This window comes from Carassius gibelio, chromosome A16 (genome assembly GCF_023724105.1).
Source record: "Carassius gibelio isolate Cgi1373 ecotype wild population from Czech Republic chromosome A16, carGib1.2-hapl.c, whole genome shotgun sequence".
NCBI classification, from domain to species: domain Eukaryota; kingdom Metazoa; phylum Chordata; class Actinopteri; order Cypriniformes; family Cyprinidae; genus Carassius; species Carassius gibelio.
This window is the reverse complement of record NC_068386.1, coordinates 12247660-12269069: the sequence shown is the minus strand read 5'-3', so window position 1 is coordinate 12269069 and position 21410 is coordinate 12247660. Positions and strand designations below refer to the sequence as shown.

The following is a 21410-nucleotide window of genomic DNA, read 5'->3' as shown; positions in this document are numbered from 1 at the left end:
GACATTATTTTACAGTGTTATAAAATCCTTTAATGACTTATAAGCATTTGTGAAAGTTCTGCTTGCATTACAGCTTAGTCTTCATCTGTGAGCTGAACAGTTTTACTGTTACATCCATGAGATTATGTAAATTAAGATAAATGTCATGTCACAGGATGGAATAGGTCAGTATCAAATGAGATTGAAATTATTATTTGCAGCACAAATAAGTATTTTTAGAATTTTGTTTTTAATTCCTGAAACTGTCAGAAAAGGATAAGGCCTAAGAGATTTCTTAAGCTGTAATGAAAACAGCAATGTTAGCAAAAGCAACAAAAAATAACAATTTAAAATACTTTTTTTTTCTGGTGATTAAAGAGATGATTAAGTTTCTCTCTCTCTCTTTCTCTCTCTCTCTCTCTCTCTCATTGTGTCTGCCACTCAGCTCATGCCCATCCCCCACTCACAGACACACACACACACACACTCAGTCAGCACACATACATTCCTCAAACAGAGGGACAGAGTGAGTTGAGATGTCTGACAGTTTTTTAATTTTCTTTTAATCATACAGTGTTGTAAAGTCATGAAACTATGCATATGTCCTCAGAATGATTTGATCTCTGTATGAATTTTTTTTTAAGTGTTTGGAAGCTGCAATTTAAAAATACAAGACAATTAATGATTCCCTTTTTACTGTCATTTCAAAAAAATCACCACGACAAAACCGTTCAAGCTAACCAAAATCCGTTCGCAATTTAAGTTCCTCAATGTTTTTTCAACATGTAGATAAAGTTTGGTGAGTATAGTGAACATTTCCTGTGAGGAGTATGCATTAAATCAGAGCTCAATTTAAATATTCAAATCAAAATAGCCGACTTCCTGTTGGTCGTAGCTGATGACTGTGAATTAGAAAGTTGTCCGTCTTGAAAAGAACAATTTATATACCAAGTTTGGTGTCTGTAGCTAAAACCAACCCACCCACTTTTGACAAAAGGTGGCGCTATAGAGTGCCTCCTTCACGCCCTTTTAAAAGCTTTTGCCATTGTCTAGCTATCAGTAATACTGATATGTCTTTTGAGTTTCATGTAAATCTGAGCTTGTTGTCTGCCTCAAACTCACCATAACAGAACATTCAAGTTTGACACGTTGCCATGGCAACACTATATCAGATATCAATATCCCCACAACAGATTTACATCGGCCATGTTTTGTCATTATTCTGATGAAGTTTTAAGTAAATAGAGTAAAAATAAGATGCTGAATTCAAAGCATTTGGAAAATGACTCACTTCCTGCTGCCAGTTGGTGGCGCTATAATGTTGACTCTTAATAGTCACATATATGCGATCGGTATCATACAACGAACAAACCAATGAAGTTTGATCAAATTCAGGAAATGTATGTGGATGTTATTAGACATTTCCTGTTTCTCATTTCTAGCCATAATTTCCAAGCCTCGCCACGGGCAAACCGTTCGAGATATCAAAAATCCCCTCGCAATTTTTCATCCCCAATGTCTTGAGATCACGTTTACAGAGTTTCGTGGCGAATGGGTTGAAAACCTCAGAGGAGTATTTCAAATTCCAGAGCATGCTTTTTTTAAACAGCCCTGAATAGCTGACTTCCTGTTGGGCGGAGCCTATAACATAAAGTGTGAAAGTTGTTCGGCTCAATGAGATCTATAAGTGTACCGAGTTTCATATAAATACATGCTAGTGTGTGTGAGCTATGGTTCAAGATTTCTGACTGTGTTCCAGGGGGCGCTGTAGAGCCCCTGTGCCACGCCCGGGTCCCAGGCTCTGCAGCGTCCTGATGGCCGCAGATTCCAATGTGTGTGCCAATTTTCAAGAGTTTTTGAGCATGTTAAGGCCCCCAAAAACCCCCGGAAGGTTTAATAAAAAATAAAAAAAATAATAATAAGAAGAATAATCCTTAGAAGAACAATAGGGCTCTTCGCCCCTTCGGGCTTGAGCCCTAATAAAAAACAAAGCAGATACAAGAGGGTCCTCGCACCTCGGTGCTCGGGCCCTAATAAAAAACAAAGCAGATACAAGAGGGTCCTCGCACCTCGGTGCTCGGGCCCTAAAAACAAAGCAGATACAAGAGGGTCCTCGCACCTCGGTGCTCGGGCCCTAATAAAAAACAAAGCAGATACAAGAGGGTCCTCACACCATCGGTGCTCGGGCCCTAATAATAATAATAATAATAATAAACGGAGCAATTCCAAGAGGGTCCTCACACCATCGGTGCTCGGGCCCTAATAATAAACGGAGCAATTCCAAGAGGGTCCTCACACCATCGGTGCTCGGGCCCTAATAATAATAATAATAAACGGAGCAATTCCAAGAGGGTCCTCACACCATCGGTGCTCGGGCCCTAATAATAATAATAAACGGAGCAATTCCAAGAGGGTCCTCACACCATCGGTGCTCGGGCCCTAATAATAATAAACGGAGCAATTCCAAGAGGGTCCTCACACCATCGGTGCTCGGGCCCTAATAATAATAATAATAATAATAATAATAATAATAATAATAATAATAAACGGAGCAATTCCAAGAGGGTCCTCACACCATCGGTGCTCGGGCCCTAATAATAAAAAATAATCCTAAGGAAAACAATAGGCCTCTCGCCCTTTGGGCTTGAGCCCTAATAACAGAAATGCCTTGAGCAACTGCATCGATGTCAGTGGGACACTCTCAATAGAAAGTTATTGTCATTAGAAAAAAAAAAAAATATGTATAATTTATAAGCTTGTAAGCACATTCATTCTGTCAGTGTGTGTTTAGTTTCTTTCAAGTGTTTGGTTTCAGCTCAAGTCTTCATGCTGAAAACAGCAATGCCAACTCCATATAAGGCCACTTGGCTCATGCAGATGATGTCATCATCCCAGTCCGGACTGGAGAATCTCATTTGCCCCTGTACAGTGTGAGAAAGAAAGGGAAAGAGGTGTGGTGAAGAGGAAAGAGAAAGAAGAGAACATACATTTGTAGGGAACTGAAGCTTGCTTGTAAGATGTTTCAGTGTGTGGCTTCCAGAGGATGAAAAGCTAGATGCTACTTGGTTAAACTAGATAAAACGTAAGAGAGAAGACTGAAGCATTGTAACAGCTGCCAGGAACTGTGACAGTGAGGGAACTGCTTCACTTAGAAGAGACTTCATACCATGGGGAAGTCAGGTGAGTGCAAAATTCACTTCCAAATCCCTGTCTCGCTTTAGCATTTGTGATGTTGTCAAAATATATCTTTGCTTCAGTCTCTGTCACTGCCATCCTCTGCTGTTGAATGAAGTTTTGTCAGCACAGGTTGAGTATATGCCAGCTTTATCACGCTGTATGTGTGTGCTGGGGATTGTTACTCAATCCTTTCTTTGTTGGAGTGATAGCATCATGTAGTTGGATTTATGCCACAGCAAGAGTGGCAAGCACAACTGTTTGGCAACATCTGTCCAGTCTAACAGTTGTGCAAATAGAGCACAGTTTTTGAATGTTCAGTCTGCTTAATCAAAAATATTTTCTATTTCAAAAGTAATAAAATATATATTAATTATTGTTAAATATAATTATTATTATTTATTAACTTTTTCTTTTTAGCAGAAATGCATTTTGAAGGTGTCTTATCAAAAATGTACTAAAAACCATTCAACATTTTATTCTAAAACAAAGGACCAAATGTGATCGAGGCCTGTATAAATGTTTTGTTACTGTACAAAAACTACACTGTTAAATTATTATTTAAAAAAATAATAAGATTCAGTTATATTCTCTACATTTCAAGGCAACACAAAACAAAAATTGCTTGAAATTAAGATGTGCTTCAATGGCTTGTTTTTTTTTTTATCCCTATTCTTGGGCGGGCCAACTGAAAGGACAACATGGGCCCTGGTATGGACATCTTTGTTTTCAAACTAGTGTTAGCATTAAGTGATACATATAGGCTGTATGTTTTTTGATTTCAGCAAGGAATAAAAAAATGCAGAGCTTTCTAATCTCTTGCTATTGATTCCCTGTTGACTTTGCAGCCTCCAGGCTTTTTTCTGAGGAGGTAATGAAGGCTCATAATGAGTACAGGAGAAAACATCAAGCCCCACCTTTAAAACTCAGCAGTAAACTGAGCCGTGAAGCAGCACGGTGAGATCAGTTCTTTCATATGCTTGAAAGCATATCTGCTCTTTGCTGTTCATGTCTTCCTTGACAAAGCTCTCATCTATACTACAGTTTAATGCTCTTTAATTAAGCTGAACTCATATGTCTTGTAGATATGCTGAGAGCCTTGCTAGCACCAGGATTCTGAAGCACAGTGTTGAGTCTAGTAGAGGAAACTGTGGAGAAAATTTAGCATGGGCATCGTATGATCAAACAGGTATGAATCCTCTTCTTCTGTTTCAAAATGTCCATCTGAAACATATTTTATATCAGGGTTGCCAAATCACTTGGACTTCAGCGTGAGATTGATACTGAAAGCGTGAGTGTCGAGAGTTGGCAACCCTGTTTATATGGATGTGAGGGCAGCCTGCCGTCCTCTTCCTGTTTGCAACAGCTGGGAATCATTATGAACTGACTAGTTCCATATTCAGTCTAAAGCTGATTACTAAGTGGATTGGAATGTTTGGCCAGTCTGGGGTGATTTGTAAAATGTCACTGAATGTATAGTGGGTCATATAAAGCTTCAAGTTGTACCTTGGAATCTCCAGTTGGATTTACTATAATTCTAAAATTAAACCAGATTTCAAAAACGTTCAAACAAACATTCTACAAAATAAAGGATTTAGGATTATTTGAACTTGAACTTGAACACTTCACATGAGAATCTGTGTATGTTTGTGCGCATGTGCCAACAGGTAAAGATGTGTCTGATCGCTGGTATAATGAAGTGAACCAGTACAACTTCAACCAGCCAGGATTCTCCTCTGGAACTGGTAAGAGTATTTACAGCAGTGGTGCTCCTTGAGATCTTTACTAACCTGCAAAGTTTACCTCCAGCTCTTATCAAACAGATTTGAACCAGAGCATTAATGCTAGATTAAAAAACAAGACCAACTAAGACCAGAATACCTTGTTTAAGAAGTTCTTTTTAGCAGAGAAAGATTGTAAACACCATTTATTGACCTCTTGGCTCAGGACACAGGAATAAAAAAAATAAAGTCAAAACAAAATTTGTTTGCCTTTATAATCGTTCATAAAAATCTGAAAGGTTCCTTGTGTGATGATGTCAGCTTGACAGCTTGAGCAGAACATCCTTAAATACACTACCCTCCACGTCAGTCTTCTGTGAGCTGAAGATGTGCACTAAAATCAAGCCCCACCCTCTATTTTTTTTCTCAATATTACTGAGTTTTACTCAGAAATGTCACAGTATTAAAGTCGGTCACAACTTTTCCATCAGTTTAATATTTACTGATATATTATTGATCATTTATTTACTTAAAACAGAAACACCGGTGAGTGACATTGTGTCCTCTTGTGTCATTCTAAATAATTTTGCTAAACTTTGCAGGCATGTTGTTTTCCATTAACAGAATCGAGCACCCTTTTTTATATTCATTACTCGTTTCATAACCAAATATAATACAAGCCATACAGCAGATAAGTTTGGCCCAGACAGTGTAATACAATATTCTTCACTATTTTTTTTTTACATTTGTAAAACATGACTCATCATATTGGAACAAAGCTTTCCAAGGCCCTCCCAGGCACAGGAAATTCCCCATGAAATTCAGCTATGAGAAGTCTCTTACAGGGTGATGTCTCACAGCTGTTATCTCACCCCTTCAGCTTTTATTCACCTCACCTGTTATTAGTTTCAGCCAGCAGGAAATGAGTAATACTACCCACCACCTCAAGAGGGCACAACACATTTGAAAGAATCACAATTCTACAGTTGGTTAAAAATCTTCTGAAGTGACTTTATAGATGGTGGATAATGTCTATACTGACTCTAAACCTGTAAATATGTGGTTGGGAATTTAAGAATGGGAATCCCTTTAAGCAGTTGGTGTTGTCAACATCAAAACTGTGGGTTTGATTCCCAGAGTAAACATAACGTACTGAAATCACCAGCAATTAGCTTTGGATGGATCTGCCAAATGCATGAAATGTACTCGAGTCCCTTAACTGAGCACTAACACAAGCATCACATGGTTTATGTGAGGCAAACATGCATAAATATTTTGTGATAATCACATGGTCATTCCATTCCTCGCTACAATACACACCGATTAATGTAATCTTTGTTTTGTTCTAGGTCACTTCACTGCAATGGTGTGGAAAAGCTCAAAGAAACTTGGTGTTGGTAAAGCTGTGGCCTCAGATGGTTCTACGTTCGTAGTGGCACGTTATTTCCCTGCCGGCAACATTACCAATCAGGGCCACTTTCAGGCCAATGTCCTGCCCCCTAAAAGCTGAATCAAATGTATCTGGACACGATAAAAGGTGGAGGGGCTGAAAGAGAATGGGAAACAGCTGAAATTGGAGAGACTTTTGACTGAAGGACAAAATGCAGCGATGGTTGGCTTTAATACACAGATCTTACTTGAATAAAGAGCTTCTATCTTTACATTTTCAGGCTTTTATTAACTTGAATGTAAAGAAGCTTACTTTAAACTAAAATGTTGAAGCTAATCCTAGTTATATAGCTAACTTTTGCATAAAACTAAAGTTTCATAGTGAAAAGGTTGTGTGCCTGTTTGTGCATGGGTGATGTCAGCATAACAGTATTAAAAATGTTTTTTTTTTTCATGAATGAAGCAGACGATATTTTCACGTACGTCCACTGCACGGAAATCTAATGTCTCTTTGGGATGCACGTTTAATGCTGAATGCGAAAAGAAGTATGTGACTCCACAGGACATTTAAGTGCATGAGATGTTGCAGAAATTTTTTTTGTTAATGTTCATCCCTCTATATCATAGATTGATAATTCAGCATTATTACTTTGGTCATCTTTGTGGTTTTTTTTTATATTGATGTTGATTAAAATTGACAGTGTTCAAATAATCTATCTGATGTCATGTTTGCATAAAAAATTTAGTGAAAATAATATCTCTGATTTGTAGTTGCACAATTGTGTACAATACATATAATTTGCTCAAACAATAACAACTTTAAAACATGCTTCTGTAACCAATATAAGTGCAATGTTTGTGCCATGTGCACTCTTCCTGCATTCAAGATCAGATAAATGCACACATACCCCAGGGGAATGTTCTAAAAAAACAACTTCAGGTCAGATTCAAACCATCAGCTTTGAGGATATAAGCTTTTATTTCTACAATACTTTTATCTACCATCTGAGCCATTAAGGCAATATTCAAAGTTTGTTCAAAATGTAGAATGATACATTTTTGTTTGTAAGGTGCATTTATATGATTCGTAGATAATGTCGGGAAACGAACAGCTCTGGTTGTAACAGATTTATTTCAGCAGGAGTTTGGGCGGTGCAATATAGCAGCATTACTTGGGGGAGAAAACACGCAAGGGGCGGGGAAGAAGTATTTTCCTCTTTTACATGGTCAGCTCCTGAGAATAGACACAAATAATGAAATATCAATAGCAAGTAAAAGGTTTGCTCATGTTTTTGAATTATTGCTGCATTTGCATATACCAGATGACTCAAAATGCTCTCACAAATATATAGTAACACTTTAGAAAACAGTAATCACTGATACAAGAAAACTGATGAGCTAAATTATGTGTTCACAGTTAAAAATGTCAAAACTAGGGGTGGGGTTAGTTTGTTTGGTTATGGGAGGTCCAAAACAAACAAAATATTCCTAAGAGGGAATCAATTATAGTGCAGTTTTATGGGAATATATTGAATTGGAGGGAATCTAGTGTAAAATAAAGCATTACACTGGATGTACAAATGCTGAATGGCTAATATAAAAGCAATCACTCACCATAATGGCATTGACGATGTCATTCTTGTTGTGGCGCAGTGCACGAACGGCTTTAGCTCGAGAAACATTGGCCTGTGCCATCACCAACTCAATATCTCTCTGCTCCAGCCCGCCCTCATCCAGCTTACAAACAGCAAAAGAGAAAATGGTTTATATCAATTCAGCTGCTTCATTCATGCACGCACATTATTAAGGAAAAGGCCATTCCAAAAATGGTGTTTAATGACATAATTTTTTCCAAAGGAAAAAGAATGTTATAAAGGTTTGGAATGACATTAAGCTAATATATAGCTAATAAGTAAATAATGCAAGAATGTTCTGTTTTATTGTTTGTTTTTTTGTACTATCCTTTTAATGGAGAGTAAATGAAAGATTATACCTCCTCTTCTTCCTCGCTCTCTTCTTTTATGGTCAGGCTTGGTGTGATGTCTGATGGGAGAGGTGAGGGGTCAAGAGGAACCTTAAATTTCTCTGCCGCTGCCTTGTGCACCTGCTGTGACAGGTCTTCAATCTTACAAAGAGAAGAAGAGACAGACAGAACGCACGGATGAAGATGAACACAGATCAAGATATAAATATTTAAATATTAATTTTGCAATTGGAAATCTGTGCCACTACATCCAAGATATACCCTTGGAATAAGAAAAAAACAAAATTATGGTAAAATACCAACCTTGGCCTCTCCAAAGACTATGTAAATATCTGAAGCAGGGCTTTTGAACACATCTGGACGTGTAATAACAAAGAGAATATTCTTGGACTTCCGAATGGTGATGCGTGTCACTCCGTGGATCTGTTTCAGCCCGAGCTTTGACATTGCCTTGTAATGATAACAACCACATGAAGGAAAAGAGAGTAGGTCAGGGAATTTGTTTACAATATAGTGAGCTTTAAAAATGCATGAAACTGGATGTGCAGTCCCACCTTACGTGCTTTTTTCTCACTTCGACTCTGTTTGGCTCTGCTTACTGACTCATCAGCAGGAGAGTGTGATAACTATTAAAAAAAGAAGATATGATATATGAAGAAAGCATTGTAGGACCTAACAGTGTTTATACAGTAGACGCAACTAGATTCAACAATTTTTGAATGATGCATGCTAGTATATCTTTGCTGTTGTCTTTCACTTATGTTCCACGCTGCAAAATATTTTATATTTGATATATTTTATGACTTATTACAAAGTAATATTAGTATGCTAACATGCAGTACTGCTATACTAACTAGTAGTTAATTGTAAGATACTCAACTGGGATAGTTTGACATGTAATGTTGAGTTTTACTCAATTCAGGTACTTTTCTGTTACACACACAGTTTGAGTAGAAATCACAATTTAATTGAAATACCAAGTTCTGCCATGAAACTATATGGCGCAGGCTGATGAGTCCTTTAAACATTAACTGATGATATTGTTAGCATTAAACGACTTGTAAAAAGCTGATTGGTTCATGTTGCATACACAGCCAATGAGCTTGCTGCTTTACATTTAAATGTCTGATTAGCATTCTCTTGAGCAATGCAGCGTACTTTCAGAGTTCCTCTGAAACACTCCACCTTCCCCAGGTCCATCTGTATAGATCTGCTACGGGATATTTTATATGCTATTGGTGCAGCAGCAGCATGTCTTAAATACAGCAAAATATCATCATATATATTGGAAGTAGCAAGTTCCTCTGCTTGCTTGAAGCAGCAGTGGCAATAATCTACAAATACAGCAATAACCAACAGCAGCAGTGTAGCAGATCTATTCCGCTAAGACCAAATGCATTAGCAATGTCATTTCCATGACCATGCTTCAGAGAGTTGTCCTTATTAACTTAGTTCAGCCAATAATTATTTTTGTTCTGAGTTACATCTGTAATGCAGTTTATGAAGATTGCTAATGAATCTACAGCCCACCTGTGGATTTGAGGGCCTCAGCAATGTCCCATTGGGTTCCTCTAGCTCAGGTATTGAACCATCACTGTCTGTTTCATTACCTGAGCCTACTAAAAGAAAGAAAAAAAAATGTTTTGCTTTGCTATAAAGGCCATAAAAGATGTACTTGAGAAAGATGCGGATGCTATGATGAACATACTATTGTTTTTGAAGGGGAGATCCACATCCTCGGGGCCTTTTGATCTGTAGATAATTGGGCACATGTCTCGCTCTATACTCAGTCGCTCAGCTTGCTTTTGCTGAGTTTTTACCAAGGATTCTGGTCGTGGACTTATGCAGGGGAGCATCTCTTTTTCATCTGACTGATTCAGTGTTCTTTGGACATGGGTACTGTCAGTTTGTCCAGTGGATGTTGTGGTCTGGGACTGTTCTGTTTGTTGGCCCTTGACTCCTTTGCATACTACTAAAGAAAAACACAAAACATGTATATAGTTAAATACTAATGATTTCTAGGATGAAACAAACTAATCAACTAAAGAAACAACAACAGCTTACCTGGAGGGTTCTCATGTCTGCATGGTTTTGCTGTCATGACTGTTCTCTCTCTTGCATGATCATATGTGTCTTGAGTAGGAACCAAAGTTGGTGTTTGTTCCACTTTTTCCCTTGCTTCTGATTCCATACTGCTTATTTCAGGAGTCTTAAGAGGACTTTGATAATCAGGTTGGCTGGGTTTGCTGTCAGGAGCTGGCTGAATATGTGAGAAGGCAGCAGATGTTTGGGAGATGTCATGGATGGGCTGTGACTCCTGAATGGGGGTAGAGAGATCCTTCTCCTGGACAACAGTGGATGAACATGTTGGAGAGACCCTGCGTTGGTCTGAGCTGTCCTCCCTGAGGAATGAACTGCCCCCTACGTGATTGTCATTGATGTCTCTTGTGCTTTCTGTCAAACTTCCTCTGCTCAAAGAACTGTCTGAAAGTTCTTTTTGCCCATCTGGCCTTGTAAGGTCTGTTGTCTGAGTTACAACAACTGGCTCTGTATGAACAGACTCTTTAGGCTCAATACAGCTTGTGTCAGGGCAGTGAAACATTGATTGTTCTGGTGTTTGGTTAAGTTCAGTGCTCTCTGTTATAGAGACATCATCTTTCTGTGGAGTTTCACAAAATTCCTCTCTCATTGAAAATATTTCAAAGTGTGGAGCTTGATTACCTGTTGTCTCCATTTCCTTTCCTTGGCACTGGATCTTTACATTTTCAATTGATACTAAATCTGAAGTGTTGGTTTTAAGGGCATCAATTAACTTTGGTTTTGTGGCATGACCAGAATTAGCAATCTGTGCTGTGTTTGGTGTTGCCTCATCACTGTCATCTTGGGAAAGACCTGATTTATGTGAAACACCATCAAGATTTTTGTTCTGATCCAGAAAAGAAACGTTCTCTGTAAAACATTGTCCCTCTCTCTTTGACATGTGACATGTTTTCAGTCCCTCTTTTCCCTTCTCATGTGAGTCAGATTTATCTGTTTCCTGATCCTGAGCATCAGTTGTAGTCTCTTGTTCAAGAAGTTGTCTATCAGTGGTTTTAGCTTCATCTGTTAATGTTTCATTTTTGATGTGTGCTCTTAACTGAATTACTTTCTCCCCCACAACCTCATTTGAAGCCACATCACAGGGGGTTGATGTCTTTTTATGTGAGACAGACATCTGTTGGGGAATTGTTGCTTCTGAGGGGTCAGCAATCTTTATATCTGTTGGTTTCTTTCTGAATGTGAAGGTACCAAACGAGCCTCCTTGCAAGTTGAATGTGAGCTTGTTTTCCAAGACTGATACAGTGTTTGTTTGGGTTATTTGTTGAGAATTTGAATAACCCTGATTTGAAACTAGGCCAAGATTATCTGATTGGTTAGAAATGACTGTTTTTGAAGAAGATCCGCAAAGATCTGCATGTTCTGGGGAAATGGTTGTTGTTAATGTGACATTATCAGGTTCTTGACTAGATTCCAGATCCTGAGGCCGTTCAGACGTTATTTCAACACTTTCCTTTCTTAATGTGTCTGAAGATAAATCCTCTGGAATGTTGAAGTCTGTATTTGCAGTTTGATCTTTCACATCTTTGGCATCATCTGAAAGCATATTCAATGTAAGTTCTGATGGAGCACTCAGGATTAAGGGTGTGGAAGTTTTTTCTGGATCATTCCACAATGGCACTGGACACTTATCTGAACTGCAATCTATGAGTGGATTGCTCTCTGGATTTTGAAGGTTATTTGCATCATCCTCTCCCCCTCCTGCCTCTGAAAGATCTTGAATCGATCTCCAGCTGGCAATGTTTGACTCAGCCTCACCAACATCAATGTCTGTCATTTTCTCTTGGAGTTCACAATATCTGTTGTTGTCCTCCTCATCACCCACGATGTCTTCTCCAGACGCAATGTTATGAGAGACAGGTAAACCTTTACTCTGCACTGATCTGGCTATCTCACACATGAGCAGATTTTCAGCCTCAAAGTCACAGCATTCACCTAAAGACAAGGGGTCCCTTGGTGTCCAACTCTCAGAGTAAAGTTCCTCTTCTGTCATATAGCTCTCAGAGTTCTCTTTCTTTGGCGAAATGACAAGCCTGCTGTATGTGGAGCAGGACATATTTTGAGAGGTATGGTTTACATCATCATTGCCAGGTTGATTCTCTGTCAGATTGTCTTGATTCATGGAACGTTCAAATGGTAAGACATCAGTTGATTTTAAATTATCTGACACATCACACAGTTCAGGATAGGCACAAACTGGAATGTTTGTGGGACTGCAGTCATCCAGGTATGTTAGTTGGGGGACTCCCTTATTTAGGTCATTGGTTGCGGTTTCTGTTGACTGCAATGATGATGCAATGATGACTTCTGCTGACTCCATACTATTTCCATTTTTCTTATCCAGTTCCTGGCTATCATCTATGTTAGTCTTGTAGCACATGTCAGCATCTGTAGCAGCTGTAGCACCTGCCACACAGGAATCAGTTTTACTAGAATTTTGTTCCACTTTGTCTTGATCAACAGGTAATGTTGGATCATCTGTGGCGATCTGCTGTACTTTCTCTGATGTTACCATGACTGTTGAGGGACCTGTACTCTGTTTTCCTTCCTCGTCCATTGCTTTGATCTGTGCAGTCAATTCTTTTGAAAGCTCACCCTTCAGCAACGATGTTTCTGAAATTTGCTGTGTGATTACACTTCCACCATGACCACTGCAGTCTGCTAGATTCTCTTGAAGTTCTACATGTGGAAGTTCAGATGAACCAGAGGATATTTCCATTTCACTCTCACTGCCAGACGATTCAGGTTTTGCATGGCTTACTGACTGTACAGGTTCATCCGGCCCAGGGAACTGTTGGGAGAGTTCTGCATGCTTCTCTGTGGCGTACAAATGGTCGTCTTCATCCCCGTTATAAGACGTGGAATCAATTGAGCCCTCAGTGTCATCCTGAAAAGCAAAGGACTCATCTACACCCTCATTTATTGAATTCTCTGAAAGGGAATTTAGGAAAGATGCAGAGGTGTCATCTTCATTTGGGTCCTCCACTTCCCTTCCAAACCTCAAAGGTGTCTCTTGTTGCTGTGCCTCATCATTAGCCACAACTTCAACATCACACTCATCTTCACCGTCCTCATCATCATACTCATCTACATCGGCTTCCTCTTCTCCAGCAGCATATGCATCCACATCATTTCCTTGCTCATCATCCGTGGGGAACAGGGTTATATCCATTGAATCTGCCTGGATTATCAAGCTTCCGTGGAAAGGCAACATAGAAGCAGGAAACATTGCATCACTCCCAAGCCCATCCTCTCCAGAATAGCCATGGAACAGAGGAGCAGAGGCACCAAGATATAAACTACCGCTATTACTTTCTATGTCTACAGTCTCTGGAGAGTGGGTGACAGGGGTTTTGCTCCCTGTATGCAGTGCAGTAGATGTATAATCATCTGGTATTATAGGGTGATCCAGGCTCACAGATGGCTCTGAGAAACAGGCATTGAAATCTATTTCAAGACTTTGATGTGAATCATTAAAAGTTTGAGTTGCATCAGGTGTTTTCTGGAAATCTCTAGGCCTCAGAGAGCCCTCGGACACCCCTGTGTCCTCCTGGCAGTTTGTTTTTCTCCTATTGCTGCTGTTCTCTGGTGTGGAAACATGTTCTATAACCCAGTGTGGACTACAGGTGTCCCTTGTTAGTATATCCACTTCACAGGCAACATCTTGCAGCAACTCCGGCATATCAGGTTTACCCAGACAAGCATCCCTCTCGTTACCAGTTCGATCATCTCCAAACTCATCGCCGATCTCTGAGAGGGACTCCACATAGCAAGCAGGAGCTTCTTGCAACTCTGCCTCAGCTGTTAAGTTTGGAGAGCAGGAGTGGGAGGTGCTGGAGGTGTATGAAGTCCAGCTGCCTCCCTCAGCAGTCATGTAGGAACCAGAGGGAGAGGTAGGAGGGGAGCACAGATCAGACTCATCAGTTGGAGATCCTGGACTTTGGCTTGGGCTCCCTGGGCGCCACTGTTGCTTGCGATGTGAGCAGTAAGCCATCTTAATGGGGGTGGAAGGGGCTGTATAGTAGCGATCCGGATCCAGTCCTGGAAGGACACCAATGCGTTGTGGGTCAACAACATAGGGAGGCTCGGAAAATGACAAGGAAGGCACTTCACCCTGAGATAAAGACAGTGGCTCTCCCTCATTGTCTGAGAAAAGAGTCCTGCTTTCTGTCAATTCAGCATCTCTCACTTTGGACTCTAGGACTTGACATTCAAGTACCTGACTTATGCTTTTCTCCTGTTCTGGAACTGAAGTCTTAGCCTGATCTGCAGTAGAACTCACCTGACCAGTATCTAGCTTCACATTTTCATCTAGCCCAATGTGACATTTCATGGAAGGTTCTGGTGGCTGGTGTCCTGAACTAGGTGTTTCTTGACCTATCTGATTTCCTATCAGCACTCCACTTTGTGTGTCCATGTTTCTCAGAAGAGCCTCTTGCCCCATTACCACCCTTGAGTCCATGGTCTCTGGCTCTTGAAAGTCACTTTCTATTTCTGATCCAGTTAGGACTTTGATCCGTTCCATTTTCACAGGACCTCGTCTGCAGGCTCCTCTACCAAACCGCCCTGCTGGTCGGCCGATATTTCCAGAATACCCTTCTAATTCAAAACTTGCACCTTCAGGCTGTGGGCGAGGATATGTGGTTGGTTTGGCCATTACCAGGCGGGGTCCAAAAGGAGTACATTGTGGGGAGACTTTTGGGGGGCTGCTGGGAGAAGGACTGGAGGCACTGTCTGTTGGAGTTGAGGCGGAAGAGCTGGATGTTTGACCAGACAGATCTAAAAGATTAAAGGAAAAATTATTATTACATTTTGTTCTATACATGAAAATCTGCACAGATTTGTTATTCAGGAGACACATTTCTGCATGAAAATTTCTTAGCCAAAGAACATATTTATACTGTGTTCTACAGCACTCAAAAACACCCTGACAGTATAATACATTATAATAATGCTTTATGAAAAAGCATTATGAAATGCCTAATAAAATGACTTCAAATTGAATCAGCCAGCTGATCTCTTTTTATCAATCTATGTTGCCCCAAACATAAATAGTAGTGCCACTGAAATGTCACTGTATGAAATATTCAATACAGTACTGCAAAAGGTCATCTATTCTGAACTGCAGTTATATAAAGTGTCTTAAACTGACCTGTATGCAATAAATCCAGCAGAACAAATGAATTTCAATTTTATAAGATATGACAACTAGCAGCACTATCCAAAAGTAGTATAATATAGGATGGGATAACATTACATGCCAGAACATATTTATGCAAGTTCTGATACCATGGCCATATGGTACGAGTGTTTCTATATAAACTTGTCCACAAGCCCTGTTCATACTTAAAAAATATCATGACTGAACTATTGTACTTGTATTCAGGAGGAGTGAGGGTTTTTGGAGGGGGTGTGATGATGCCTGAATGGTCAACACTGTGGAGAGCATTTTAATGTTCATTGAGTAATTGGACGTCTTTGTGAAACAAGGATTCTTTATTGCCTGCATGGCAAACTAGAGTAACATACGGATTTTAAAGAAAGCAAAATAAGCAGTAGTGTCAGCAAAAATCTCTATGATTTCTAATACCAATGCATGCACACACAATGTATCTATGTGAAAATTTTAAAAAACAAAATAGTTAGTGTATACATGAGTATGTGTACTCAGACAACTAAATTATCTTTTTTTTTTTAATACCTAACATTTTATTGTTGAAGAGCACCTGTCAACTGTTATAGCTGCAATAATCAACAGAGATACAGCCAGTTACAGTCATGTACCTCATTACAGTATACAGAAGCATGACATTCACATGACATTCAGTGAATTTAAATGTGTTACATTTTTCTAATATGATTAGCACAGAGTAGTTCCCGTCAGCTCTTCACCCATTGCACTGATTATCTGACAGGTCTGTTGCAAAATGGAGTCGTTATTAGATTATTTCCTCCTCCTCACTTCAATCTCCTTAATTCTCTCAGCATCACAATAACCTTCCAATAGACTCAGTGTGGATTATCATCACAATCTATTCTCGTTGACTCTAATTCACACTGCTGCATTGCCATTGACATGTTGTTGTATCCTCAGCTTCTTTGCTTAACAACATATTCTACATATACAGTAACACTGCATAGATAATGGTTTTGAAAAATTTGTTTTTTTTTAAAATACACTACTGAAGTGTTGCTGAGAGCTCTGACAGAAAGATTAGCTAATTTATAGGAAATTGTTCATAAACCTTGGCTAGGTTAGGACTGTCATAGATAAAAAACGATGACAATAAAACCACAGCAGGTGGAAGCAAGCCCTTGTTTTGATAATGATTTATTGAATCGTTCAATTTCGATCAAAAACTGATTCATTCAAGAAGCGAAATACACGGTTATTTTACCTGTATTCTAGGTTTCATCGCTCAGTGAATGCTTTTGTACTCTCAAGGCATGTTTTTGTTTGGTTTTTGCAAGGTCGATGACTCGATAATGTCAGCTTTCCTATAGTCAAAGTCCTTTTAGGCAAGTCGTGCCACTTGGCCGCCATCTTGGCGATGTATAGAAACAGCAGAAACATGATAAAAATCGCTGAAAGTTTTTGATGACTTTGCCCCAAAATATGGTTTAAAAAGCCTTTTTCCCCACAGGTTATACTTTTACCACACATGCGCAAGGGTTCACGACACCAACTTCATTTAGCCTACGTCTCTATCCAGAATGACGGTGTCTCTTACTTAGAATGTAAGGTATTTGTGGTCGATATAAAATGCTTTAACTGGTAGTCCGGTGCCTTCGTGTTGTTATCACCCTCTTCTATGTGGATTCCATCTGATCTTGCACACACCACAACTCGCTGTAGCCAAATCATCTCCACTGTGGCAAAACCTGTGCGTATGCATCAGTGGAACCAGAAGATAGGCTTAAATGTTTCCCGGCTTGACTGTTAAAAGCAGATAATTGACTTTCCAGCGGGAGGGGTGGGACATGTGCATACAACCGCCATCTTTGCCGTTACGGGTTTTCCTTATATATGGAGGATTGAGGAAGTGGCATGTCCCTTATAAATTGTCTCTGCTATAGTCTCTTAATCCCTCACAGTTATACATACCACACTATAATATTATGTCTGGAAATGTTTTTAAATTCGAATGAAGTAAAATTCCTACCCTTTCTGTTGTATTCTTTTTAAAGAAATTCAAAAGTTGCTCTTGAACAATTTTGCGCGAAATATGACAAAAACTTGCTTCCACTTATGCGCAGCTTGTAACAGAACAGAGTTATGCGTGAATTATCTTAAGTTGATCATTTTAACATTTCATTTGCATGATAAGTTTTACATAATACACATTATTAATCCAAAGGGAATGGTAAGGGGGGATGGTGGTTTTACTGAGGGGATGCTCTGTCATTTTTTTTAAACTGGGGGATGCCTTCCCCCCTCAATCCCCCCTTCAGTTCGAGCCAGTGTGTATCAGTCTTCGATCCTTTCTCTCTCTCTAAATTTCCTTCTCTTTATCATAATCTTATTCCCTCCCACTTCTCTCTCCTTTTGTGTCCTAAAAACGTCACCAGAGGGCAGATCCATCTTATCATGCCTTAATAGTGTACATCATTGTGTGTACACATGACTCAATGCATTGGAGCTAAATTGTGAGTGTGTGTGCATACTTACTATGTTTGTGTGTATGTGTTTCTGTGAGACTATAGGCTAATTGTTCTGCTTCGTCAAGATTCAAAAAGATAACGTCACTCCTTCTGTTTTCTGCACAAGGCAGCACTGTTTTTGAGCTGTATGCAAAGCGATCACTGGGTGTGTGGGAGTCTTCATAAATAAGAGGGGTCTTTGTTGCCTCAAAAACATAATTTGCAGAACGAAATCACTTCAGGGAAAGGCAGAAGTGTATTTTTTGTTTGTACATGTGTGCAAGTTTTGCACACTTTTTCCTACTCCAAGACAACAGACATGGAACAACAGATGGAGTAATGTTTGTTTATGCGTGTCTGACCTCTTTCTTGATCGACCTCTATTGTTTGGATGAGCAGTTGGTACTAGTGTTCACCTCTTTGGATCCAAAATCTAAAAACTATGATTTATCGTTAAACATGAACTGGAAAAATGGAAGTGAGTAGACATCTTTAGCATTCCGAATGCAGTTTCAAATGCCATGCCCAAACACTTTTATACTTGTGTAATACAGCAAGTCCTGAGGATTATATGATGCATTTACAAAATCTTCCCTTTTCCATTGCTTTCAATAGAATGCAAACATCGAATTTTGTTCATTGACATAACAGTTATTGCGGTGAAGAAAGACATGCATTGTTTAAGTTTAAAACAAATGCTAATGAGACTTTCTGAAGCAGTGCCTGACCGAACAATGTTTTGTTCTTAAAGGCAAGTGAATCTATGAAACATGGTTGGGTCCCTAATGGTAGGTCTCTTATGTCAGCTGCAATATGATACGTGTCAACAAATAAAGCTTTGATAATACTTTCATAGCTAAAATCTTTCATGTTTCATAGCTTTTATTCTGATAAAGTCACAGTGGGTCATGTATGGAATTGGCCTTGTTAGTACACATGCTGTACAGAGCAGCCTTCAGCAAAGACAAATTAACCCCAATTGTCTAATCATCTAATGTCCGACCTATCTGATCTTTTGGTATGTGTGTGTGTGTGATGTAATTGAGAGGGACTTAACAGAAGCAGGCCAAGCAAACCCTACATCCACCCAGCTTATCTAGCTGCCATACTGTGCCAAGATATTATTCAATTAACGAATGGATCTTTCTTTCACAGTGCCTTTAAATATTCAATAGCAGTTCATAACAATGCAATGTGAATAAAAACCTCAATTGGAAATGTAAAGGCCTTGTTTTTGTAACAAAAGGGTGTGGATTGTATTATAGCTGATGCATCTATTCTTTTCTGGACACAAAAGTAATATCAAGTATATTTCAATGCCGACAACAGAAGTTATACACAAAACTGCATCTTCGCCAGGTGGGCATGCAAAAAATGCCATCATATTCCACACTGCTATTCAATACCACACCCTTATCATTACTGAACACAAATATTATTGTGCCATTGTGTTTCGTGATGCCCAATTCAACACACAACGGATTTAGAGGCAGAGTTCACCGAGAAGACTTCAAATTTTACGAGCACTTAGTCCCAAGACTCCTTTCTTCTTATTAGTTCAGTTATCTAAAGATAGTACCGACAAACTGTCACACATGGGGGTTCTCTTTTTTAGGGCAATCTTTCCGCTTGTTCAAACACACACACACACACACGACTGTATGCTTACTGGAAAATTCCATGCCTTTTTGCAGATTGTGCTTTCTTCGCTAATTATTCAATGTTAAAAGTGATAAGCATGTACAAGTGCACACTAAAAGTCCCAAACATCCCAGCAGTTTGATAAGGATTCACTGCATCAAGACAATTAACTCCATTACAAACCATGTGCCACATTTAACCACGTACGATTAGCACAAGATGGAGTAACAAAATTTTGTTGTGTTTAAAACTACTAATCAGGCTCAGTTAAATGTAGTTCAAATATACATATACACTCAGTCATTCGTGACAATTTGATTTATTATCTTTTGAACATAACATATGGGTGTCATTCCCTCAACAAATGTTATTATTTTTTGTACATAACATATGGGTGTCATTCCCTAAATAAATAGACAAACAGCATCTATATCTTATCCTAAAGTAACATCTTAAATCAGATCCGTGTCATTTCATGCAGGCATGTTATGGACACCTATGCACTTGTCCTAAACAGCCTTGATTCCAACTGATGCTGTAACTTGGGGTCCTGAGAGTGATGCTGTGTCATGCTCTTGTAATTGCAGGCAGGAAGGAGGAGTGTGTGTATGTGTGTGTGTAGTACATCCACTTAGCACTCAAAGTGCTCTTTTAGGACTCTGGATGATGTTTCTGGGTGCGGCTCTACATGTTCCTGATTTCAGTCTCAATGTCCTAGCAAATAATTATATTAATTAGACACATGCTTTCAACCGAGCATCCTTTGTGTACTTCCACGTTTGTCCTCCTCGGTCCCTCATATAGCATGCTGTGAGATGTGTGTTTGCTTACCTGGTCCTGGCAGCTCTGATTGTGGGTCTCCAGAGTCCAAAAGGCCCTCTGTGGGGCCGCTCCGATCTGCTGTCTCTCCAGGCATATCTGTGTGGCACAGCCTCTGACGCACTGCTTAAAAAACAGGAGCCAGTGAACTGAGAACAGAGAAAATGAGTATAGGATGTTGCCTCCTCAGCGCAAAGATACAGATCCGTGTTCACTGTTTGTGCATTGATGTCAGCATGCATGTAAGAAAGAGAGAGAGAGAGAGGCTGCAGAGCCACGCCGGTAACAGCATGGGAAATCTGAGCTTGAGCTGCAGTATTCTCTCTGATTACGAGAGAGCCCACCCCATCTGGACTCTCCGTTTCTCTCTTTACCCCTCCCCTCCTCACTGCTGTGCTGCTTCATAACCTTGCTCCCCCCTCCCTCTCTCTCGCTCGCTGCTGCTCTCCCTCCTTCCCTCCTGCTCTCTTTTCAGCAAGTGGGTCTTGGACAATGATGTCAGCAGATTTTTCTATCTCTTGGAGGCTGGGGGATAGTAAAACAAAACACAGCAGTCAAAAAGACAGAGGTGATGTGCACTGATTTTTTTTTTTTTTTTTTTTTATAAAATAAAATCTAATAGCCATGCTGAAAAATAATGTTTAAACCAGCCTAGCTTGTTGGTTTTAACTAGTTTAAGATGGTCTCCCAGCCTGGCTTAGCTGGTGTTCAGCTGGTTTAGTGTCTAAAACCCCTCTAAAACCATCAATACAGATTGGGAGACCTGTAAAAGTTGGTGATTTGGAACAATTCATGTCCTCCCTCGAATGGGTCTCAATCAGATATCAGTTAATACCTAGTGCATAGAAATATGTATGCAACATCTTATTATTTTGTAAATAATAAAACATATTTTACAGTGGGGATCGAAAGTTTGGGCACCCCTTGCAGAATCTGTGAAAATATGAGTAATTTTCAAAAAATAA

At 39.5% G+C, this 21410-nt stretch overlaps 2 protein-coding genes across 4 annotated transcripts; one reads left to right on the top strand and one right to left on the bottom strand.

The window, feature by feature from the left end:
- The first annotated feature begins 2876 nt into the window (after window positions 1-2876).
- On the top strand, window positions 2877-6975 carry glipr2l (GLI pathogenesis-related 2, like). Of its 2 annotated transcripts, XM_052618467.1 has the most exons (6): window positions 2877-3159; window positions 3849-3864; window positions 4002-4110; window positions 4239-4342; window positions 4821-4898; window positions 6224-6975. In XM_052618467.1, exons 2-6 carry the CDS (start codon window positions 3855-3857, stop codon window positions 6382-6384), a joined length of 462 nt encoding a protein of 153 aa, XP_052474427.1. In that variant the 5' UTR covers window positions 2877-3159; window positions 3849-3854; the 3' UTR covers window positions 6385-6975. The 2 variants fall into 2 exon arrangements, with proteins under 2 accessions (XP_052474427.1, XP_052474426.1); XM_052618466.1 differs by lacking the exon at window positions 3849-3864 and having other exon boundaries at window positions 2879-3159.
- Window positions 6976-7218: 243 nt separating this feature from the next.
- Window positions 7219-20785, bottom strand: nacad (NAC alpha domain containing). Of its 2 annotated transcripts, none has more exons than XM_052618401.1 (9): window positions 20458-20785; window positions 10312-15123; window positions 9956-10216; window positions 9778-9866; window positions 8802-8873; window positions 8551-8697; window positions 8257-8388; window positions 7878-8000; window positions 7219-7497 (listed from the first exon to the last, which is right to left on the bottom strand). In XM_052618401.1, the coding sequence occupies exons 1-9, from the start codon at window positions 20540-20542 to the stop codon at window positions 7483-7485; spliced, it is 5736 nt and encodes a 1911-aa protein (XP_052474361.1). In that variant the 5' UTR covers window positions 20543-20785; the 3' UTR covers window positions 7219-7482. The 2 variants fall into 2 exon arrangements, with proteins under 2 accessions (XP_052474361.1, XP_052474360.1); XM_052618400.1 differs by having other exon boundaries at window positions 9956-10219; window positions 20458-20784.
- Between the last annotated feature and the right edge of the window lie 625 nt (window positions 20786-21410).

Bases quoted from the DNA above. Each gene is read 5' to 3' on its own strand.
- glipr2l (XM_052618466.1), top strand. The intron at 4,343-4,820 runs GTATGAATCCTC...ATGTGCCAACAG, and splicing joins GGCATCGTATGATCAAACAG to GTAAAGATGTGTCTGATCGC. The intron at 4,899-6,223 runs GTAAGAGTATTT...GTTTTGTTCTAG, and splicing joins AGGATTCTCCTCTGGAACTG to GTCACTTCACTGCAATGGTG.
- nacad (XM_052618400.1), bottom strand. From the start codon at position 20,542: ATGCCTGGAGAGACAGCAGATCGGAGCGGCCCCACAGAGGGCCTTTTG. The intron at 15,124-20,457 runs GTAAGCAAACAC...TTAATCTTTTAG, and splicing joins ATCAGAGCTGCCAGGACCAG to ATCTGTCTGGTCAAACATCC. The intron at 8,874-9,777 runs GTGGGCTGTAGA...TTTTTTTAATAG, and splicing joins TGAGGCCCTCAAATCCACAG to TTATCACACTCTCCTGCTGA.